A 20,255-nucleotide genomic window follows, 5' to 3' on the forward strand; every position below is an offset into this window, starting at 1 on the left:
TCCTTTTAGTTCAGGAAAGGCTTTGACACGTGGCATTGTTTGTACTTGTTGACGTAGACCCTTTTTTCTTTAAAGAAGTTTCTTAAGACCCTACGTTACCGTCCAGGGCCTCCAGTCATTCACGTCTCTTTCAGTCTGTCTAGTCTGACCGTCCGCCCGAAGTTAAAGCTTTCTGAATCACTGCGATTTTTTTTATTTATTTATTTTTATTTATTTATTTATTTATTTATTTTTATTTATTTATTTATTTATTTATTTATTTTTAGATTTGAAGGTAAAGTTCACATCTCTTGGGATCCGGGTCATACTGAAGAGGTCAAATTGGCCAAAGCGTGTGAAACTATACGAGAGATAGGCTTCTTATTCCGCTGATAAAGCTGTCTGCAGGAGGAGGAGGAATAGTAGGAGGAGGACAAGGTCATACTTATGTGATGAATGTAAGATAAGCTGACCATCTTTTGATGTAAGCCTTTGTTCTTGCGTTTTATTTGCTAAACATTTTATTATTTAATGAAGACTCTCTCTCTCTCTCTCTCTCTCTCTCTCTCTCTCTCTCTCTCTCTCTCTCTCTCTCTCTCTCTCTCTCTCTCTCTTGTATTCTTGTAAACGTTCTAGTTTCGTTTAGAGACTTGATTTTGGGGTGCAAAAACTTGTAGGTCATTGAATTATAATATTTCTCCTATCCTCGGTTATTCCTAAGTATTAAATTTTGTGCATATGAATGCGAGCGGTTTATTGATTCTAAGCGGAGACATTTCCTTCCGGTTGGTAATCTGGATAATGCAGATGGCAGTAACGATTTCTGAGAAACACAAGACAGTATTACATATGAAGATTCAAGGTAGCAAGTTATTTATGGGATAGAGTCGGTTTTGAGGAAAACTACTTTTACGTACTATTTTGATGCAACAGAAGTTTGCTGATACAGTTTTTATGGTCGGACTCATGATATTTTTCAGTTTGTTTTAGTCTACATCTCGTGGGTTTGCACGGATACTGATCCCATGATGTATGGAGAGGAATTTTGTAATATATATATATATGTTATATGATATGTATGTATGTATGTATGTATGTATGCATTATATCTATTATATATATGTTGTTAAATCTTATTTGTTAGTTATTATGTATGTATGTATTTTTGTAAATGTAGTATGTTATGTATGTATATATATATATATATATGTATATAATATATATATATAGTATGTATGTATGTAGTATGTATGTATGTAGTATGTATGTGATGTTGTATGTATGTATGTATGTATGTATGTATGATATGTATAATAATAGTATATATATATATATATGTATATCTATATATATGTATGTATGTATATATGTATGTATGTTATGAGTGTATGTATTGTATATATATAATATATATATATATATATATATATCTACTATCTATCTATCTATCTATCTATCTATCTATCTACTATATCTATCTATCTATCTATCTATCTATCTATCTATCTATCTATCTATCTATATATATATATATATATATAATATATATATATATATATATATTATATTTCGTGTCTGGAGGGTATGATATTCATTGCATATTTACTTCATTTGGTGAAAGTACATCAAAGATTGAGGGATCTTTTCGCTTTAAATTAATTAACGCCTTTATAATTGACATGATTTAATAGTCTGGTGTTTATATCTTAGTATTTACTTGTGGCTATTTTGTGAATGTATTTTTGAAAATGGAATGTATCATTACCGTTGGCTAAAAGCGTGAAACATATATATATATATATATATATATATATATATATATATATATATATATATATATATATATATATACGTTGCCTCAACAGTTTGTTGCTGAGAGCATTCTGTGTCCCAGGTTATCTTGTATATCGTTCTTGGATGTTTTTTATTCAATAAAGTCATTAGTTATTGTGAGCTGAGTGGCGCTGAAATATTCTTTAGGTAAGTTTCCGTAGTAAGTGCTCAGTGTAGGTTGCCGAACTTGCGTTTGCCAGTGGCCAACCAGTAAAAGAAATCTTGAGACAAAAATGCGAAATCCAGACGACCGCCATTTCTTATTAAATGAAACTTCATAGTTCCGAGTCCCCGTTCGTGTCTCATTATGTTAATGTTCTGAACGACACGAAGAAAGTTTTCTCGCCATTGCCAGACTAATGGAAATTTTTGTAATGCCGTTGTGGTGGAGTAGTTGAAGTCTTAACAGCACGAGGCTTCAATGGAACTCCATTGTGGGGAAGGGATTGCTGCTGCCAATTTGGGCTCCTGGTGTCGGCAGAGCACGTATCCCCCGCCAAGATAAATGGCTACGACGATGTGTGGTGGAAGGGGCCCAAGCAACCGATGAATATTGGAGAATTTTTCTTATTGTAGCTTATCCATCAACGGAAGCTCCCACTCTCTCCGTTTGTTTGTTTTCTTCAAGCTCCTTTATTCTTTAGGGGCGGATTTATTTTTCTTTATCAAAAGGGTACTTGAGTATTTTCACTTGTAGCTGTAGTTGACCATCGGCAGTGAACTCCTCAGCGTCTCCGAATGACAGTCGCAGAGCTCTCCGGTCCCAAGAGAAAGTCCTCCAAGGTCCTTCCTCTCCCGCTATTCGCCCCCTCCCAAAGCTCCCTCCCCTTCCCCCCTTGGAAAACGGCTCGTCGGCGGTCAGTGACGAAACGTGTGGGCAACAACCGAAAGCGAAAGCGCTCTCGGAGAAAAGGGTTGAGAGAAAACCTCTGCACTCTACTATTGATGAGCGACTTCTGCTGTGGAAAGACGGTCCACTTGACTTAAGAAAAACAAGAAAGAAAACGAAGGCCAAGCATGGAACGGGAATTCGTTCTAGAGAAACGTCCAACACATTAACTCTGTGTCAGGGAAATCCATTGCGTTCCGGGTGTGTTTTACTACGGTGAATGGTACTTTTCGTATTCTTGTCAATTTGATTTGCTTGTCGGATACTTATAATTGTGTGATGTCTTTTGGTCGACTATTTTTTACATTTATAATTCCAGTTCTTGTTTGGCTTAAGAATAAAGACCCGTTTAAGAACATCGTAAATGTCTAATAATTAGCTTTATATAAGTACAGGGATGTAAAAAAGGCATCACCTTATTTCCATTGCTTAATCTTGCTTTGAAAATGGTACTCTCTCTCTCTCTCTCTCTCTCTCTCTCTCTCTCTCTCTCTCTCTCTCTCTCTCTCAGATGAGATATTTTGAATAGCAAATTGTGTATCATTGCTGTCCGAGAGCTTAGTATCGGATGGCCAGTCTATAGTCTGTTGCATTATTCACGGTTAATGAAGATGAGTGTAAATTGTCTCTTAGAAAATTCGGAGACTTACGTCTGACAGCCTCTTCCTTAATTAAGGTATGTCGTTTCTTCAGTTGATGTTTCGCGAATTAAGGAACGTGTTGCGTTATGTAATTGCATTTTTTTTCTTATCTCAGTATTCAATTGCGAAGTTTCCACTCCCGTATGAATTGTGGTTACGTATATTCTATTTTTTCAATATAAAATACTGTATTTCCTTAAACGTAAGCTGACTCCCTAGAAAAATAACATTATAATAGATAGTTACACGTTACTCAGACTACTGAATCATGAACTCATTCCTCGTGCAGGAATTATATATATATATATATATATATATAGATATAATATATATTATATATATATATAAGATATATATATATGTATATATATATATATAGATATATATATGTAATAAATATATAGATGTATATATATAATAGATATATATATATATATATATATATATATATATATATATATATATATATATTTAGACACTGTCGGTAGGTAGTACCGTCAGTCCACCTCATGCGATGCACTGCAGGTATTACTTAAGGTCGTTTGCAGCGCCACTTCGGCCCCTAGCTGCAACAGCTTTCATTCATTTTACTGCACCTCCCTTCATATTCGCTTTCTTTCATCTTACTTTCCACCCTACCCTAACAGTTGTATCAAAGTGCAGCTGCGAGGTTTTCCTGCTGTTAACATATTTCAAACCTTTCTACCCCTAATTTTCCTTTCAGTGCTGAATGACCTCATAGGTTCCAGTACTTGAAGAGCACTGCAACTCCTGGAACCGGCACTGCTCCTTTCACCTGTGTCTTTCATTCGTGCACTGACCTGTTTCTGGAATATGAAGGCTCTTCTTTTCCAAGACATCTGTCACTCTCTATCCAAGAATTTCTTCACCTTCCTCCCGTCCTCCCTCTAACACTTATGGATCATACTCTCTCTTTCCTTCTCCTTTCTTTCCACCTGACCAAAACATCTCCAAATACGAAGATCCATCGGTCACTTGCACTGGCCATTAAACACTACTACTGTCTAGATCCACATTTATCACTCGTTCAGATCTACTTACGTCACGCCACTTGCTCCAAGGAATCTCGTCTGAACAGTTTCTGTCTGTTTTCCTTCGGTCGCATTCAACAGGCACGCTTTACTTCCAGAAAAGAGAGTCGCTTTCTTCAGCAATTCCTTCACATAGTAGTCTTACCTTAGCCTTGAAAGAGATGCCAAATCTCCAAATCTCTTCCAGTGTTTTGGGCACACCTTTAATGCCTTCCTTGTTTCACCTATTTTTTGACTCGCTTCTCTTCTTCTTTTACCATCATCTGTCATATTTACCGTGCGCTAGTTTCTTCTTTTCCATTATTAACCCCATTCAGTATTGTACCATGTGCAAACATCAGTCATTCCACACTCCACTCATAATATGTTGTTTTCTTTCACTAACATCTTATGTTTTATCGTAAGTTGTTCTAGATAGGCTATAGATATTAGATTCACATCAGTCGTGCATCTGATGTCTATGCCATTCTCTTACGACGCTCCTGATTGGCTGTTGATAAGCCAATCACAGGGCTGGAAACTGTCTCGCTTGAGAGTTCACATAGGCATAATGTATGTTCCGCCCTCTCTTTCAAAAATTAAAACTTTCATTACACTTCAGTTTTACCTGCAGAAAAGGAGTGTTCCCGAATTTCATCATTTAACATTCAAGCCAATGATTTAATTATTATAATAATACAAGAGTTATGAAGAAAATCGTATTATATAATAAAAAGGAATAATGAGAGGGATAGGAAAGAAAAATCAATGGGATAAGGGAATTTCTTCCATAAGGTATCAGTATCTAAGTAACGATTTTTTTCATATAGATATTTTCACTATAGGATATGATGGGGTAATGGTGATAATGATAGTGACGATAATGGAGTCTGAATATTCTTTTTCCCCCATAAGACTACTTCAGAAGTATCGAGGCGTCGTGATCATGATGATGACGTCATGGAGTGATCACGTGAGCAACACCTGACTACACGAATATAAAAGAGATTAATATTCTTAATCTTTTGCTTATTATTTTCATATTGATAGCCCTACCCATAATTTTTTTGGTAGCATTGTCTTCCATGACATTTAACATTTAAGCTACGAAACTGTATGAAACACAAGATGATAAATGATGAATGCACCGCGATCTCATGGAAGGAATGAAAGAATATATTTTATATTAAGAATTTCATGTTTATTTCGATATAAATATGTTAGCATTGAGTTTACTGAGGTACATAATTCTTATATCATGATAATCCTTAAATAACTGGCTTGAAGACGTTTACTGATGAAATTCGGAAACACTCCTTTTCTGCAGGGAAAACTGTGAGGTGTAATGAAAGTTATATTTTTCTAAAGAGAGAACGGAACATAGTACATCCTGCATATGTGAACTCTCGAGCGAGACTGAGAGTTTCCAGTCCTGTGAATGGCTTATGAACAGCCAGCCAATCAGGAGCGTCGTAAGGGACATTCCTAGACGTCAGATGCACGGCTGATGTGGATACTATATACCATATATAAATTTTGCTGTTTGCCCTAGAACGTCTCATCTAATTGTTTGATAACAAGCACTTGATAAGCACACTCTCCTCTTAGGTTATACTCACATTGCTCTTTCCTTATCACTCCTTGTCATCGGTTTTAGTCTCAGTCTCCTTCCATATATCTTACAATTATTTCCATCATTACGGAGCTTTTTTTCCATCAAAAAGTCACTTACACACCCTGGTTAACCACTCAAATACACTTTCCAGAACACAATACAACATTTCACTTTTGATTCTATAAACTCCTGGCGTGTTTCTTTTCTTTAACCTCTTCCGTGTCCTCCATACTTCCTGAATAATCACTACTGCAATTATATTCATACTTGCATCAACCTTCATGTTTGCATTATTCAACTACAACTATATTTTTACCCTCCACATATATTCAGCAATCCTTAAAATACTAGTTCCACCGACCTAAGACTGTCTTAACAATATCTCCAGTTTTTTTTTTTTTTTATTTAAGGTATCCACACACTCACTCACTTTTGTGTGTGTGTGTTTGGAGAGAGAGAGAGAGAGAGAGAGAGCAATAATTGAAGTTAACATGGTTGTAAAGCCTTCATTTCATGTCCATATTCATAGTAAACTCTTATTGTATACATCATTGGCTACAAAAAATTAGTTTATATATATATATATACAGAGAGAGAAAGAGAGAGAGATTACGATTTATTGTGGTGTTTGAGAGCCTCCCAATTTAGTCTGGCGAAACGTGAAGATGAAAATGAACTTGAAGATGAGTCATTTAATTGATTATAGTTTTGGACAGGTGCAATTAAGATTATGAATATGGTAATGTTTCATCAGCATACAGGATTCGTAATGACATGACTTAATTACGCCTTGATGGTTCAAGTGTCTTTGCCGTGGATATTCGCGCTGATGTTGCCATGTGAGTAAAGAGAGAGCGAGCCCCACTGAACCTCAGTAAGACTTGATGATTATTTGGCATCGCTTGTCTTCGTCCGATCCCCCTAGCATTCCCTTCCACAATTAACATTGTCGTTTTTATCGGTTGTTCCCACTCTCTCCGTGCTGCCAGTTCCCCTTTCCGGTTGTAAGGTTCCCACCGGTAATTTTTTTTTTTTTTTTTTTTTGTAACGAGGAACTTGTGTTTATTTCCCTTTCAGAGTCTTTACAAGGTCATACTATCAAATGAACCATTAAGGATTTTTTATACATTTCTTTTTGAAATTGTATAGTTCCTGAAATCCGGCTCTTAGATAGTTTCCATGATCCGGTTACCGTATTCAGACGAGGTTTTGCATAACAAGAAGATCGGCGACGGATGACCCCTTGCCTCCAAATTTCCCCACCCGATTGATTTCAGAATAGGAAGGAAGTGCGGTGCCCTGAGGCTCTGCTTACATCGAATCGAAAGAAAGTAATCGTTGGACCATATGTCATGAATGAATTTCACTTTTCATGAGATATTCAGTCTTGCTGTTCACGCTCTAGTTGTCTCGATTTCTTTAGGGTTCTCTCCTAAACACAATCAACAACTTCAGCTGCAATTAAAGAGAAACACTCGCGATGAGGCGCATTTTATAGGGGCTGTAAGTCTGTCTAATCGCAGTTCTTTTTTTGCCACTGGAGGAATCGCTGGGTTCGGATTATCATTAACTGTCTTTCGTTCTCTATCTTCTCGAACGCGGTGACGAAATATTTCTCAAGTTTAAAGTCTTTCTAAGGACGGGGTGGTATTGGCTGTTTTTTTTTTTTTTTTTTTTTACAACGGTCATTACACTTTAAATTACTGAGAGAGTTGTTTATTATTTTTCGTTGCTGATTAAAAGGAAATCTCTCAAAATTCTCCGACAATAGCACATTTTTTCTCATAGTCATTCACCATCTCTGAGTTTTCATCCGTTGCTGGTAGGATTTGATTTATTAATGATAATAGAAAATCTTTTTTGCGTAAGTGCAGCCACTGATTCATGAATTGGACGCTTGGCTTCTTCTTGGAGAATTCGAAGACATGCCAGGAAAGGAAATGGATTTCATAAGAGGGAATAAATTGAGGAAGCGGAATGTCATTATCTGAATGTTCCGTGAATCTGCATATTTCATGCGAATACTGTATCTAGTACTTGATTGAAAAATGATGTGAATTATGTCGTGACGTTGCAATACGCAAGTTTGACTGGTATTGCCGTATTATGTATATGATGCAAGTAACCTTGGACATTCCATATTTTTCTTAACAAAATTTATGGGAATAAAAATATGTATATTTGGTTGTATAGCATTTAATATTTTTTTATAATTTTGCAAGTAATTTGAATAAATATTACATTTTCTTATTCCAGCAGCATATGAAAGAGACTGAATGTAAACAAAGTTAGAGGCTCGAAGTGCTGCTTTCTTCAGAAAATACCTTTTCATATTTTGTCTCGGGAAAGGTTGCTCCAGTCAGGTCGGGATATGGTTATGATGATGGTGGGAATGCATTCAGCTTGGGACGGGAAAGTCAGTGTTATACTGAACATTGCGTTTTAGTATATGGGATATAAGAATGACTTTTCAAGTCCTTTAGTGCTATTTTTTATAGCAAAAACCAATGTGACGGGCATGTTAATGCGTTTACTAGCCCAGACCCCAATAAACTGAAAAGGAAACTGCAGACTTTCCTTCTTAAGGAAGAAAGGAAAACCAAAATAGGGGGCGAGAATTTCAAAGCTTGGAAGTAGAATGAATAAAGCAGTCATGGAGGCGTGTGATCCAAAAATCGGCGATTTCTACTGATCATTAAATATTTTGTCCAGTTCTAGTATTCTCGAGATTGCAGTGTTATGTCTCGGCTTCTTTCTATGAACAACCCCCCTGATAGCGTGAAGTGGACGTCATCGTATCATTATTTTGTTTTCGTGTCATGTCAGTATTTTCAGTTCTGTAAAGTGACAATCATCCTTTCCCTTTAAAACCAGGCGATTTTATTCTGATATAAATCTACTCCCATAAAGCTCTCTCGGTCAAGGTGACCCTGACTTCAACATAAATTATTTTACTCACCTATTACTCCGTTTCGTTAGAAAAAGGCTAGAGGATTATTCATCACATATTTCCGATTAGAGAGAGAGAGGAGAGAGAGAGAGAGAGAGAGAGAGAGAGAGAGAGAGAGAGAGAAATAGCAAAGTCACGTCCAAGAGAAGATTCGGTGTCGTCGCCCTGGATTTAGTGGAATTTTCCGGAGAGACTGACGAGTAAAGGGCGAATTATAAAGTTTTCTGAGCTTCGTCGTAGAATACTACATGGTGGGCCGTGGCTCGCAGGATCAGACGGTGACATCTCCTACGTTCGCGTCTTCTCGAGTGATTTTCTAATCCATGGCCGCCTATGCCTGGTGAAACTTGAGTCAGTGTTCGGTTTCCCTTTCTGGAATTTTTTAGATTTGATTTCCCCTTTTTGGGACTTGTCAGAGCAACACCAGATGGGCAGTTGACATTTTCTAGTTAGATGTTCATATAAAACTGAAGTTGCTTAAAAAAAAATACTCATATGTTCGATTTCTCTCTTGACGCAATATCCTTTGTTACCTGCCTTAATTGATAGAGCACAAGGTAAATTATTGAGACATCGCTGGTGAATACTTGTCAGGAGGCGGAATGTTGAGAAGGCTGGCGAGGCTCCTACCGTTCTGTACTATCAGTTACGCTCTAGTAAAACACAACGCTTCGTTTATGCCTTTCGACTTTCTTTCATTTCTATAATGTTTCTTATCTCGGTTATGTCAATTAATTTCACTTTTGAACAACAATGTCGCTGCTTGAATACAAGTTTTCTACGTCTAGAATATAAAATGAAGTTCAGCATTAAAAGGCGTTCAGATGATAACCGGTTTGTTTGTCACGCTGTTTATGTTTGATGGGACATAATAAGGCGTTAATGACAGAAATTGAGGTTAATAATGAACGGGAGGAGACTCGGTGATTTTTTATTTTTCTTTCTAAGGTGCTCTTCATGAAGATAAGGTAGGCGATTAAAAGTAGGTTACAGATGGGCGTTAGCTGCTGTGGTTGTAGGTTACAGGAGAGTGAATTTCCTTTGATTTGACATTCCTTGGCTAGCATGGGGGTTTGGCACGATAAAGGTAATGAAGTGATTATAGCTCTGTTAAAAGAAGATTTAGAATGCATAGTATAAAAAGAAATTCCAGATGCGCTCTAGTAAGTCACCATAGTTCAAGTTAATCTTTATTTATATAATGAGAAGAAAATGAAAAAAGTTTTATAAAAGTGAAACTGGGTGTTAGTAGATCTTGAAATTGCAATCACCTTCAGTTGCTGGAATTAGCGCGACGAATTTGGGTTACTTTACATTTGATTGGTTCATCTTTGTTATATATCCCCCAGATTGCAGGTTCAAGGTTTTACTACGGGGACGATTTCCAATTGTTACGCGTTTGTTTCTCTCTTAAGTCTTAGAGAAACTGTATCAGTCTGGTTTGATGTTCGTTAGAGTTCCTTCTACTTATTTAGTATTAATAACACACACGTGAGGGCGTGCGCCGGTGTCTGTGTGTATGCGAGCGTGTGGTGCGTGAGAACGTTTTTGTACTCATTTTGCTTATTATACTGTTTACGTTGAGAGAGAGAGAGAGAGAGAGAGAGAGAGAGAGAGAGAGAGAGAGAGAGAGAGAGAGAGAAAAGTAGGCTTCTATAAAATGTCAGATAAGTGCGTAAAATTTTAAGTAGAAATAAAACATCTGGAGCGGGTACAAGGCAACAACAGCTCGCGCACTCTCCTTGCATTGCGAGTGCTGAAAATCATGGGAAAGTTGGAAAGTTCTGAATATTGTAATGGATGGCAAATTTAGAAAATCTTTTAAACTTTTACCATTCTAAACTCATGTGAAAATAACAATGAAGGTGTAAATGAATGACTCTCACAGATGGTTATCAGGTTTTGTTCATTACTTAACTTTTATGATGCATCTTCGAATAGCCTCCGCTCATTGTTGAGGGTGGTGATCTTTCGAAGGTACAGCTAATTTACTCATTTACAGCTTGAATGAGATTATCATGGTTTCATCAAGGCATCAGTCTTCATAAGTACTGTACATTACAGCTGCTCGTGCGCTTACAATTTTAAGTTGGAGTAGACCAAAGTATATAGAATAACTCCCTTGGAGTAGACATTTTGTTTGAGACTGTCGTCAACACTTATGATTTCCTTCTCTTGTGATCCGTAGTTGAAATGCTGTGCTGTGGAGTGGTTGGGAATAGAATGAATACGGAAATTAACCTATGGTCTTGTTTCCTGTATTTGTCTTTAATCATAATAGGTATCTAGAGATCAGAAGAAAGAGAATCGTGTTCATGGTCAGGTTTTTCATTTATGTATGAAATCCGCCGTTATAAGTTATCTTGTTTAGCATATTTATTCATTCATTCTCGTCTTCTGTTGAATGAACTACGATTTTATTCTAACCGTTTGTTGAATGGACTCGTAACCTTGACTTGGTGTAAATGCTTACAGATTGTTCGCGTAGGAGCTGTAAATCATACAAAAACGTTTGTTTATTCGCTTTCGTGTGTGTGTGTGTGTGTGTGTGTGTGTGGTGGTGGGGGGGGGGGGGGGGCAGCGGTTTCTCTTCAAATAGCAAGGGTTCCCTTTCCAGTTCATGTTGTTTACGGGGAGTAGGTTTCAGCCGTTTCTATTCACGGGCCTCCTAATGACGTCTTATTAGGTGACCCTGCCGTTGTGTGTATGTGTGTGTGTGTGTGTATATATATATATATATAATATATTTATATATATATATATATATATATATATATATATACTAATATATATATGCCTATTATTTTCCCATTTCTTTGGTGTAGTTTAAAAGGATTCATGACTCAACTGGCTGCTTCAGTTCATGTACCTTTTGATGTTGGTGAAAATTATGCAATATTTACGCTCCACATCAGACCATTATTATTTATGTTTTATTATTGCAAATAATATTGGGATACTGTTTCGTCAAAGTGATCTGTTTACTCCTACTGATATTACCTTTAATTGATGAGATAAAGGAAACGTTGAAATGTTCAAGAAATCATTTGCTGTGCAGTCCTTGCATATGTTTGTTTATTTTGTGCCACCACTTTGTATGTCTAAAAATGAATAGAGATATGAAAGGCAGTTGTTAGATAAGTGACGGCGTCATGAGCACAGGACGGAGCGCAAACACCTACATACTACCTAGCGTGTGTGTATGTATAAAATATGGTCAGTACTCTCCTTGATTAAATGGGGCTGGTCTCCCCTTTATCCACTGAAGGCTGTGACGAATGCTCTCCCTCGTGTACTAGCTTAGCAACATTTGCATGCAGATGAACATTGCACTACTTTGTAATCTTGAAGTTCGGGTCTTTGACTTTCTCGTAAGTATCTGCTTAAAAGTTGAATTTTAATTGAGTGTCCGTGCTGCATTAAAGTTTGGCGTAAACCCATAATTGAGCGTACTACCCTCTACGAGCTTTATTCTCCGCTCTTCAGATAATTTGTGTTTGTTCGTTTGTATGAATAGTTGTGCCTGATCCCTCGAACAAGATCAATGAAACTTATATCTTTTCTATGTGCCTACCGCGTATAGCAGTATAATTTTATAATCGCATCTCAGAAAGCAACAGGATTCTTTACCACTTTCAAGTGAAGGAATGTTTGTGCCCAGACTGTAAACTGTTTTATGAGTTCTGAATTGTTTGAAATCAAAGTTTGTACTTAGGCTGTATAGTGGATTCTTAATAGAAAAAAAAATGTCCTTGCACGGTAATGTTTACACTTAAGTAAAAGTTTGAAGGCCTGTCCACAATACGAAACATTGTTTAGACACAAAGTTTGCGAACTGTTTGCAAACACTTTCTTAGAAACTGCTTGTAAACAGTTTGAAAACGGCTTGGGAACTGTTTGCAAGCAATGTTTCCTGTCCAGACCTCAGTTGTCGTCAGGATGCTTGTCGGTGCAGTAGCCTCTGTATTCTCCTTGGCAGTTTTAATCCATTCGAGGAGGGATAAGAATGAGAGATGGGCGAGGAAATTTTCAGAAAAAGGAGTGTCACACACGCATGCATATGTGTATATGTATACGTGTACATATGCATATAGACATATGCAAATCTACATATGTATGTAAATGTGTACCTGTACATAGGTAAATATGAATTCGTACATGTGTATTTCATATCGGTGTGTATATGTATAGGTACATATACATACATATACAAATATATAAATACTTATGTATAAGTGTATAGACATGTATGTTTTAAATACACGTATGTTGTGAATTCATATAAGCACATATATACATATACACGTAAATTAACACATACTATATACTCTATATATATATATATATATATATATATATATATATATTGATTATTATATAGTATATATAAACATATATTATATATATGTATATATATATATATATATATATATATATATAATAAACATACATTACACATGTGCATAAACACAGTTAGCAAACTTTGTTTCCAAACAATATTTCCTAGTGTGGACAGGCCTTAAATTACGACGCAAATATGACCCTTAAGTACTTTATCACAGACCTTAGGAGTGATAATCTAGTAACCTTTCTCTCTTTTTTCATCAAATTTGTTAACACATCCGCTCCTGTATACCGACCGGGTACTATTTCTTTTCTCTTTCTTCCAATTTCAAATGTTTCCCATTAAAAAGGAAAAGTTTTCATACAAACTGGCCCATGCATGTCTCGATTGGCCATGAACATCTACGCCTCATTGTAATCAACACGGCATTTGACTAAGTATACTTTTGTCGTACCTAACTATTTTAGTTTCACATACTATAATGAATCTAGGAGAGTAGCACCACTCAACAAAGAAGTTTTTTTTTTTTTTTTTTTTTGAGAATGTACGTACAGTCTCCTTCAGCATGGTATTTATTTTGTACAGTAACCTCAATACATTTTTAGGCATGGTATTTATTTTGTACAGAACCTCCTACAATTTTTAGCAGTTGTTATTTTATGTGTTTACTTGATAACGTTGTTGTAAGAGGACTGAATCTTCTGAAGGTGTCTGAACATCCTGAGGGAGTCCCGATCTTTAAGTGTCGGGGATTTTGAATGGCAATTTGACCAGACTTTATAACTTACAGAAATGTTGCACTGTCACTGAAACAAACGTATAAAATATTTGCTTACTGCCTTGACATGTAGTTAATGCTTGTTCCTGTTTCCTTAACGTTGACCAAGCCAATAGGCCTAACAAAACCCGGTAGTTTCTAAATATTATTAGTTTTAAAAATACTTGTTCCGATTCGGCTTGTAATCGTGAATAAGGTCAGCGTTCACGTAGCAAACGGGAAGTGGCTTTGAAACGAATATAATCTATAACACGATTATGCAACGGAAACGTGCGCCCAGGCAATACTTGTCCTGTCTCGTGAATATTTCTTCCGCTCAATTTCCTTGGTTCGTGACTTCCTTTGAACATCTTTTCACTGGATGATCTTTTTCCTATACGGAAATGTGTTGCATTCGGTGTGCAGAACGATTATTGTTCAACGGGATCTAACTTGGGGACAAGACTTAACTTATCCAGATGAATAAGACTTTTATTCACAAGCAATTTGAGAAAACTGGGGACAAACCCATTTCCATCACCCAAGGGCCCCAGTAGACTCCCAAATGTCAAGTCAAAGAATGCGTATCACAACCCAACCTTGTTCTTTCTACATAATCACAAACACGCACGCATGACCTTTCTTTTGTGAATTCATTTCCTTCCCGAAAATGATGCAGATCTTCCTCTCTCTCTTCCAACCATTCGTTCAAGTCAGCGACTGAATCCTTTCATTGCTTGAAACTGCGACTGCTCCGCTCTTCCACAGGAGTCGGTTTAAATGCTGAGTAGTTGGTGTGTTGTTCATCGATATGATTTTGCCGCTTTCCCTTCATAATGCTGATTTTTGTTTCGTGTTCCCAAGAAATAATTAAGATCTGTAGATCCTGAAAACGCGCATAATATCATACGCAGCAGCTACGTGATCATTTTCCATTCTTTATTTTAATGCCTTTATATTAATGTCTAGATTTAACCGGTACAATTCAGTAGGTACTTCTGTTAGGTGTGTTTACTTACTGTATTTTGGGCATCAGTACGTCTTTTTTGGGCTGCGTATAGCAGCTCTCTTGATCAGCCGTTCAGAGATTGGGTTTGATCATGTCTGCTTTACAGAAGTTCCAAGTCATTACATTTATGTGAGTTTTGCTTTTAATTAGGAAATTACATTAATGTAAATTTTGGTTTTAATTAGGAAATGATCCATTTTTTATTAGGCGTATGTAAAGAATATCAAATTTCTACCCATTAAAACCAACGCCTTTCATTTTATTACAAACCTAACTACATCCATCTTTCTTTCACCAGTGGAAACTTGAAGAAAAACATAGTTGAAACGTAAAAATTTTCTTTAAAGTGTAGGATAGTGATGCAACGGATGAGGAATGATGTTGTAATCGCTAGTCAAGCCAGTCCGTGATGTTCTTTCTATCTCGCATGACCATCTTGGCCCCACTTTTCATTTTCCTCATGATACAAAGCTGCCCTTTTCATGGACTTTATTCATAAGTTGGAAAAAAGTATTACTTCATTTTATATATATATATATATATATATATATATATATATATATATATATATATATATATATAATTTTTTTTAAGGTATTTATACATAGCATCCCGTCTTATACATTTCCTGATCAAGTATTCAGTAATATATATCATATATATATATATATATATATATATATATATATATATATATATATGTGTGTGTGTGTGTGTGTGTGTGTGTGTGTGTGTGTGTGTGTATTGACTAATCTCGTCACACAAGGATTGATTTGATCATAATTTGATTGAAAGTCATCATTTGCTCATAAATCACGCAGCGATTCAGTTTTCTCTCAAGGTACGGGACCATACATAATGAATAGGTGGCTGCCGTTTAACTTTTTTTTTTTTTTTTTTTTCCTTTTTTAATATTCTGCAAGTTGCTTACTACGGAGTACTCATATATTTTGTTGAATTTACATAAATCACATTTTATTGCCTTGTAGTGCAATCTAGAAATGGGAGTAAGACCAAATTATGTTTCCGTCAATTCAGGTTCATTCATCTTATGCAAGATCCAGTGCAATAATTCTCACATGCATCCTGCCCCTTGTACACTGTAACAGGCGCAAATTGTCATCGCATTTGTAATGTTCGTTTTTGTCAGTTTGTTGTAGAATGTAAGTTTATCAAATATTAGTATTTATTCGCTCTTACTAGAAAGAAAAATACACTAAATTTATGAAATATAAATGACAACGGCCAGTAGAAAACTGATCAGAATTATGTTTCGGAATTTGTCGGGAAGGAATGATTCCATAAGAGAGGAGGAAGTTGGGTAAATGATGTACAACGTCGCTGGCAGAGAGAGGGTAGGGGCAGAAGCGGGCTGTCACCATAACAAGCAGTGGGAAATGACCTGTTAACGTTTGTTCATTGCTAGCGATTGAAAGTTTTGTGAGGTAACTTCGAACAGTTGTGCTGTATTTGATGTATTCAAGTAGACATGTATGTATGCTTGATCCGTATTTCAAACATCACCATTTATGAAGGCATATTTATAGCAAAATAAAGAACTAAAATAATCATATGAAGGGAAAGTATTGATTCTACTAAAAATAGCGACAGATATTTGAAATTTACATTGTAATAATTTAATTTTAGTGTCATACTCTTGGTTTTTGGTAAGATAATAATACCATTTCAGATTATGTTTGTATTCCAATTTTTTTTATTGTATAGTTTGTTATTACCGTATAATTTGACTTTTAAAGTAGTTACGTTATAACTGAATAATTTCGTCTTTCCATTTGAAACACATTTATTTAAACGTTTCATTCAGTTCTGAATCACTGCAAATACCGGAATGCTTGGTTATTTTTGAGACTATCCAGAAGCATATTCCCTGAATTAGATTCCCTAATGGAGACTGGTCTTCTAATGGTGTTTTTTTTATTTCTTCATATTATTAATAATTCTGCTTTTTAATTTGCATTAATGTTTGAAAATGTTATGAAAATTATCCTTTGGTATAATTTCACACAGTTCTAGTCTTAGAACTATTTTTTTGTACAAGTCATGCAAAGGCAAGAAAATGTGTCTAATAACAATATTGTCATGACCATTTTGCAGGGACGGTCGTCTAAGGATAGGTGATGAGATAATAAACGTGAATGGGCGGAGGCTGCGTGGTGTCAGCTTAGAAGAAGCCCGCCACATACTTCGCCACACACCAACAGAAGTTGATGTAGTCGTTGCAAGAGAACCGGACAGCCATCCGCAAGAGTCTCTTTTCTCCGACCTTGATGTGGCGTCTATGACGAGCGGCAGAGTTGATTCCCGGGTGGAAACCAGGGTGGATTCCAGGGTGGACAGCGTAAATGACGAAGACGACGACGAGGAACTGATTGTTGTGGAGGGTCACCATCCACTCGCTCTTCATCATTTAACCTGTCACAGATACAATCCCCGCCACTCCTACAAATACCAGCATCATGATGACACTCGAGAAGAATCTCTGGCCGTACATGATGGCCACAGCCAAGAGTGTCCGGAAGGTGATGTCCAGTGCTGTACATTGCGAGACCTTCCGGAGGTATCCAGCGAGAGCCGGGGTTGCAATCGAGATCTGCCAGCTATTCCTGATGTTGCCAAGTGTTGTTCTCGAGATTTACCTGAGAATGTGTCTTGCGAACACAATGACTGCGTACATGATATGAAGGAAGGCCTGGATTCAAGAAAACGACATCGCCTGAACTCGGTAAAGGAGGAGGGGATGGTCACTGCAGTTATGGTTAGGACGGTCTCAGATTCATCTTCAGGTAACCTCTCAAGCTTTTGAGTTTAGAAAAAAAAAATGTAGTTACTAAAGTTGAGAAAATTTGACTGTTGACCTCTCAGTTTTATTTTAAACACATGCACTAATGTAATGTTTGTTAATATCAATTTATTGACTTCATATATTGGTGACCAGATCCTTAAAATGAATCACTCAGATCTGTGCACGACTGACACCCTTACTGATTAACCATCCTGGGAGTATTTTCGGAAGATTTAGCTATTAAAAGTTTTTTTCTTACTTAATTTTTCTTTTTTCAAGTATTCACTGTGGAATTTACATTAAAAATTAATTTTGGTGTCGTGTTGTCTTTTCAATTGGTTTCCAGTAAGAGTAATTCATTGTTGTTATTGTAGGGGAAGATGAGCCCCGTCGATTGTTGCCTCTCATAGAGGATGGTGTCTTTGAGGAGCGACCATCTTCTCAGGCATCTCAAGTCTCTGCAAGAACGGTCACATCTATGGCCTCTGTTGCATCAGTGCACGGCACTGGAATAACAGCTTTATCAAGACAGGTATGTCACTCTAGTATAATGAAATATTGTACTTGAAATTTTTTATGATACCCTCACATAACTTTCATGGAAGAGAGTTAGCTGAATATGCAACCTTACATAACAGGTAGTTGTGCTCTTTTAGAATAACTTTTGATATTTTGCAGTTGCTTCAGGAATAACTTTAGATATTTTGCAACATCAGATTGTTGAAAATTATGATTGAGAACCACTCATATTTCTTGTTAAAAAAACAAAAGTTTTACATAATAATGTCTTCGTATAAATTTTTTTTCAGTGAAATCTCATCCACTGCATATTATAGTATACTGATATGAAATATATATTCCCTCTAGCACTGTTGTAGGCCTGTGAGGATATTTGCCTTTTATTTGTTCTTTATGAAAAACTAGTGGTTTCATAAACATCCCAGGAAAACTTAATAAAATTGAAACAAAAACTGGGAAATACTTTATTACTTGAAATGTTTTACCTAAAAATTTAATTTTTACTACATATTACTACTGTCCCATATATTGCTTACTATGCTCCACCATTATTTTTTTGGATGACATGAAGCATCATACTGGAGATTTCACGTGTATGTAGAAGAAAATAAACAAATTGGTACATTGAAACTTTGTGTTTTACTTAAGAAAAAATTCACCACTACTGCTACTATTTCGATTGCTCTGATTGTGGGTGTCATTTTAGGGCAGAGATTAAAAATCTTCAGTTCTTAAAGAAGAAAGTTAATATTACTTTCAGTTTGTGGCAGTAAGCCAAGAACCTTTATCAGACATGAGAGAATGCTAATAATAAATTATGAACTTTTTGCAAATAGGTAGATATTTAAGTTACAGATTAATCAAACAGCATTAACAGAAAATTTTTGGATCTAGCTTTTTTATACTGTAGTTAATACTATTAAAAAAGTAAGTGTTAGAAGTCCATTTACAATTGTTTCATCAGGCATTGGTATCTTAGAGTTGAACTGTTCACGTCAGAGTATATTGTATTCTTACTTCACAGGTTTCACAGAGAGCTCATAGACCTTCATCTTTGTCAACAATGCCAAGAAGGCCAAAGAGTCTCAACCTTTCTTTCCATACTGTTGTATTCGAAAAGGGACATGGTAAAAAGGGTCTTGGCTTTTCTATTGTTGGAGGACGTGACTCTCCCAAAGGAAATATTGGTATTTTTGTAAAGACTATCTTCCCTGTTGGACAAGCAGCTGAAGAAGGAACTTTGAAGGAAGGTAATTTTGATATGTTTGTGTTTTTCAGTAATATTTGAATGCTTATGTTTGCCTTATCTTCAATCACGAGTTAGGTATTTGATCAAAGAAGATCTTTATCCCTTAGTAGTACAGCATGTTTTATGAGAAATATTACCCATGCAAAGAATCCAATGAATTTACGCTTTCTCGGAAACAGAGGCCTTGCTGATTTTGTTTTACATTTTTTCACATAACTTTTGGTGTTAACTTCATCTAGAATTAATACAGATTTTAATTTTAATTTTAATTTACACATTTCAGAAGAATAAAAATAATAGTGCATATCTGATTTACTCTTGGGACTACTCAGGATATAGGTAGACCATTGGGTAATTTTTTCTCAAGGGCTTAGAATGAATTATATACATATATATAATATTTATATATATATATATATATATATTATATATAATATTATATAATTATAATATATATATATATATATTATATATATATGGAATGTCGAGTTGAGCATTTTGCTGAATAGGTGTCATTCTGTGGGTTAATAAATTGCCAGGGACAAACTAGCTACATGACTTCTTAGCCGCCTCCACCACTCTGCTGGCACAATAGGGGAAGTGTCTCAGCTGCTGATTAAACACAATTGTCATGC

The 20,255-nt window shown here is 36.0% G+C and overlaps 1 protein-coding gene across 11 annotated transcripts in view; it reads left to right on the forward strand.

Moving 5' to 3' along the window:
- Positions 1–20,255, forward strand: part of LOC135198182 (uncharacterized) — a 375,078-nt gene that overhangs the window by 337,580 nt on the left and 17,243 nt on the right. For all 11 annotated transcript variants that reach the window (XM_064225719.1, XM_064225720.1, XM_064225718.1 and 8 more), the window contains 3 exons: positions 17,165–17,853; positions 18,227–18,384; positions 19,396–19,621. In XM_064225719.1, coding sequence (XP_064081789.1) covers positions 17,165–17,853; positions 18,227–18,384; positions 19,396–19,621 — 1,073 coding nt within the window. The remainder of the gene's footprint in view (positions 1–17,164; positions 17,854–18,226; positions 18,385–19,395; positions 19,622–20,255) is intronic.

Source organism: Macrobrachium nipponense, chromosome 21 (genome assembly GCF_015104395.2).
Source record: "Macrobrachium nipponense isolate FS-2020 chromosome 21, ASM1510439v2, whole genome shotgun sequence".
Taxonomy (NCBI): domain Eukaryota; kingdom Metazoa; phylum Arthropoda; class Malacostraca; order Decapoda; family Palaemonidae; genus Macrobrachium; species Macrobrachium nipponense.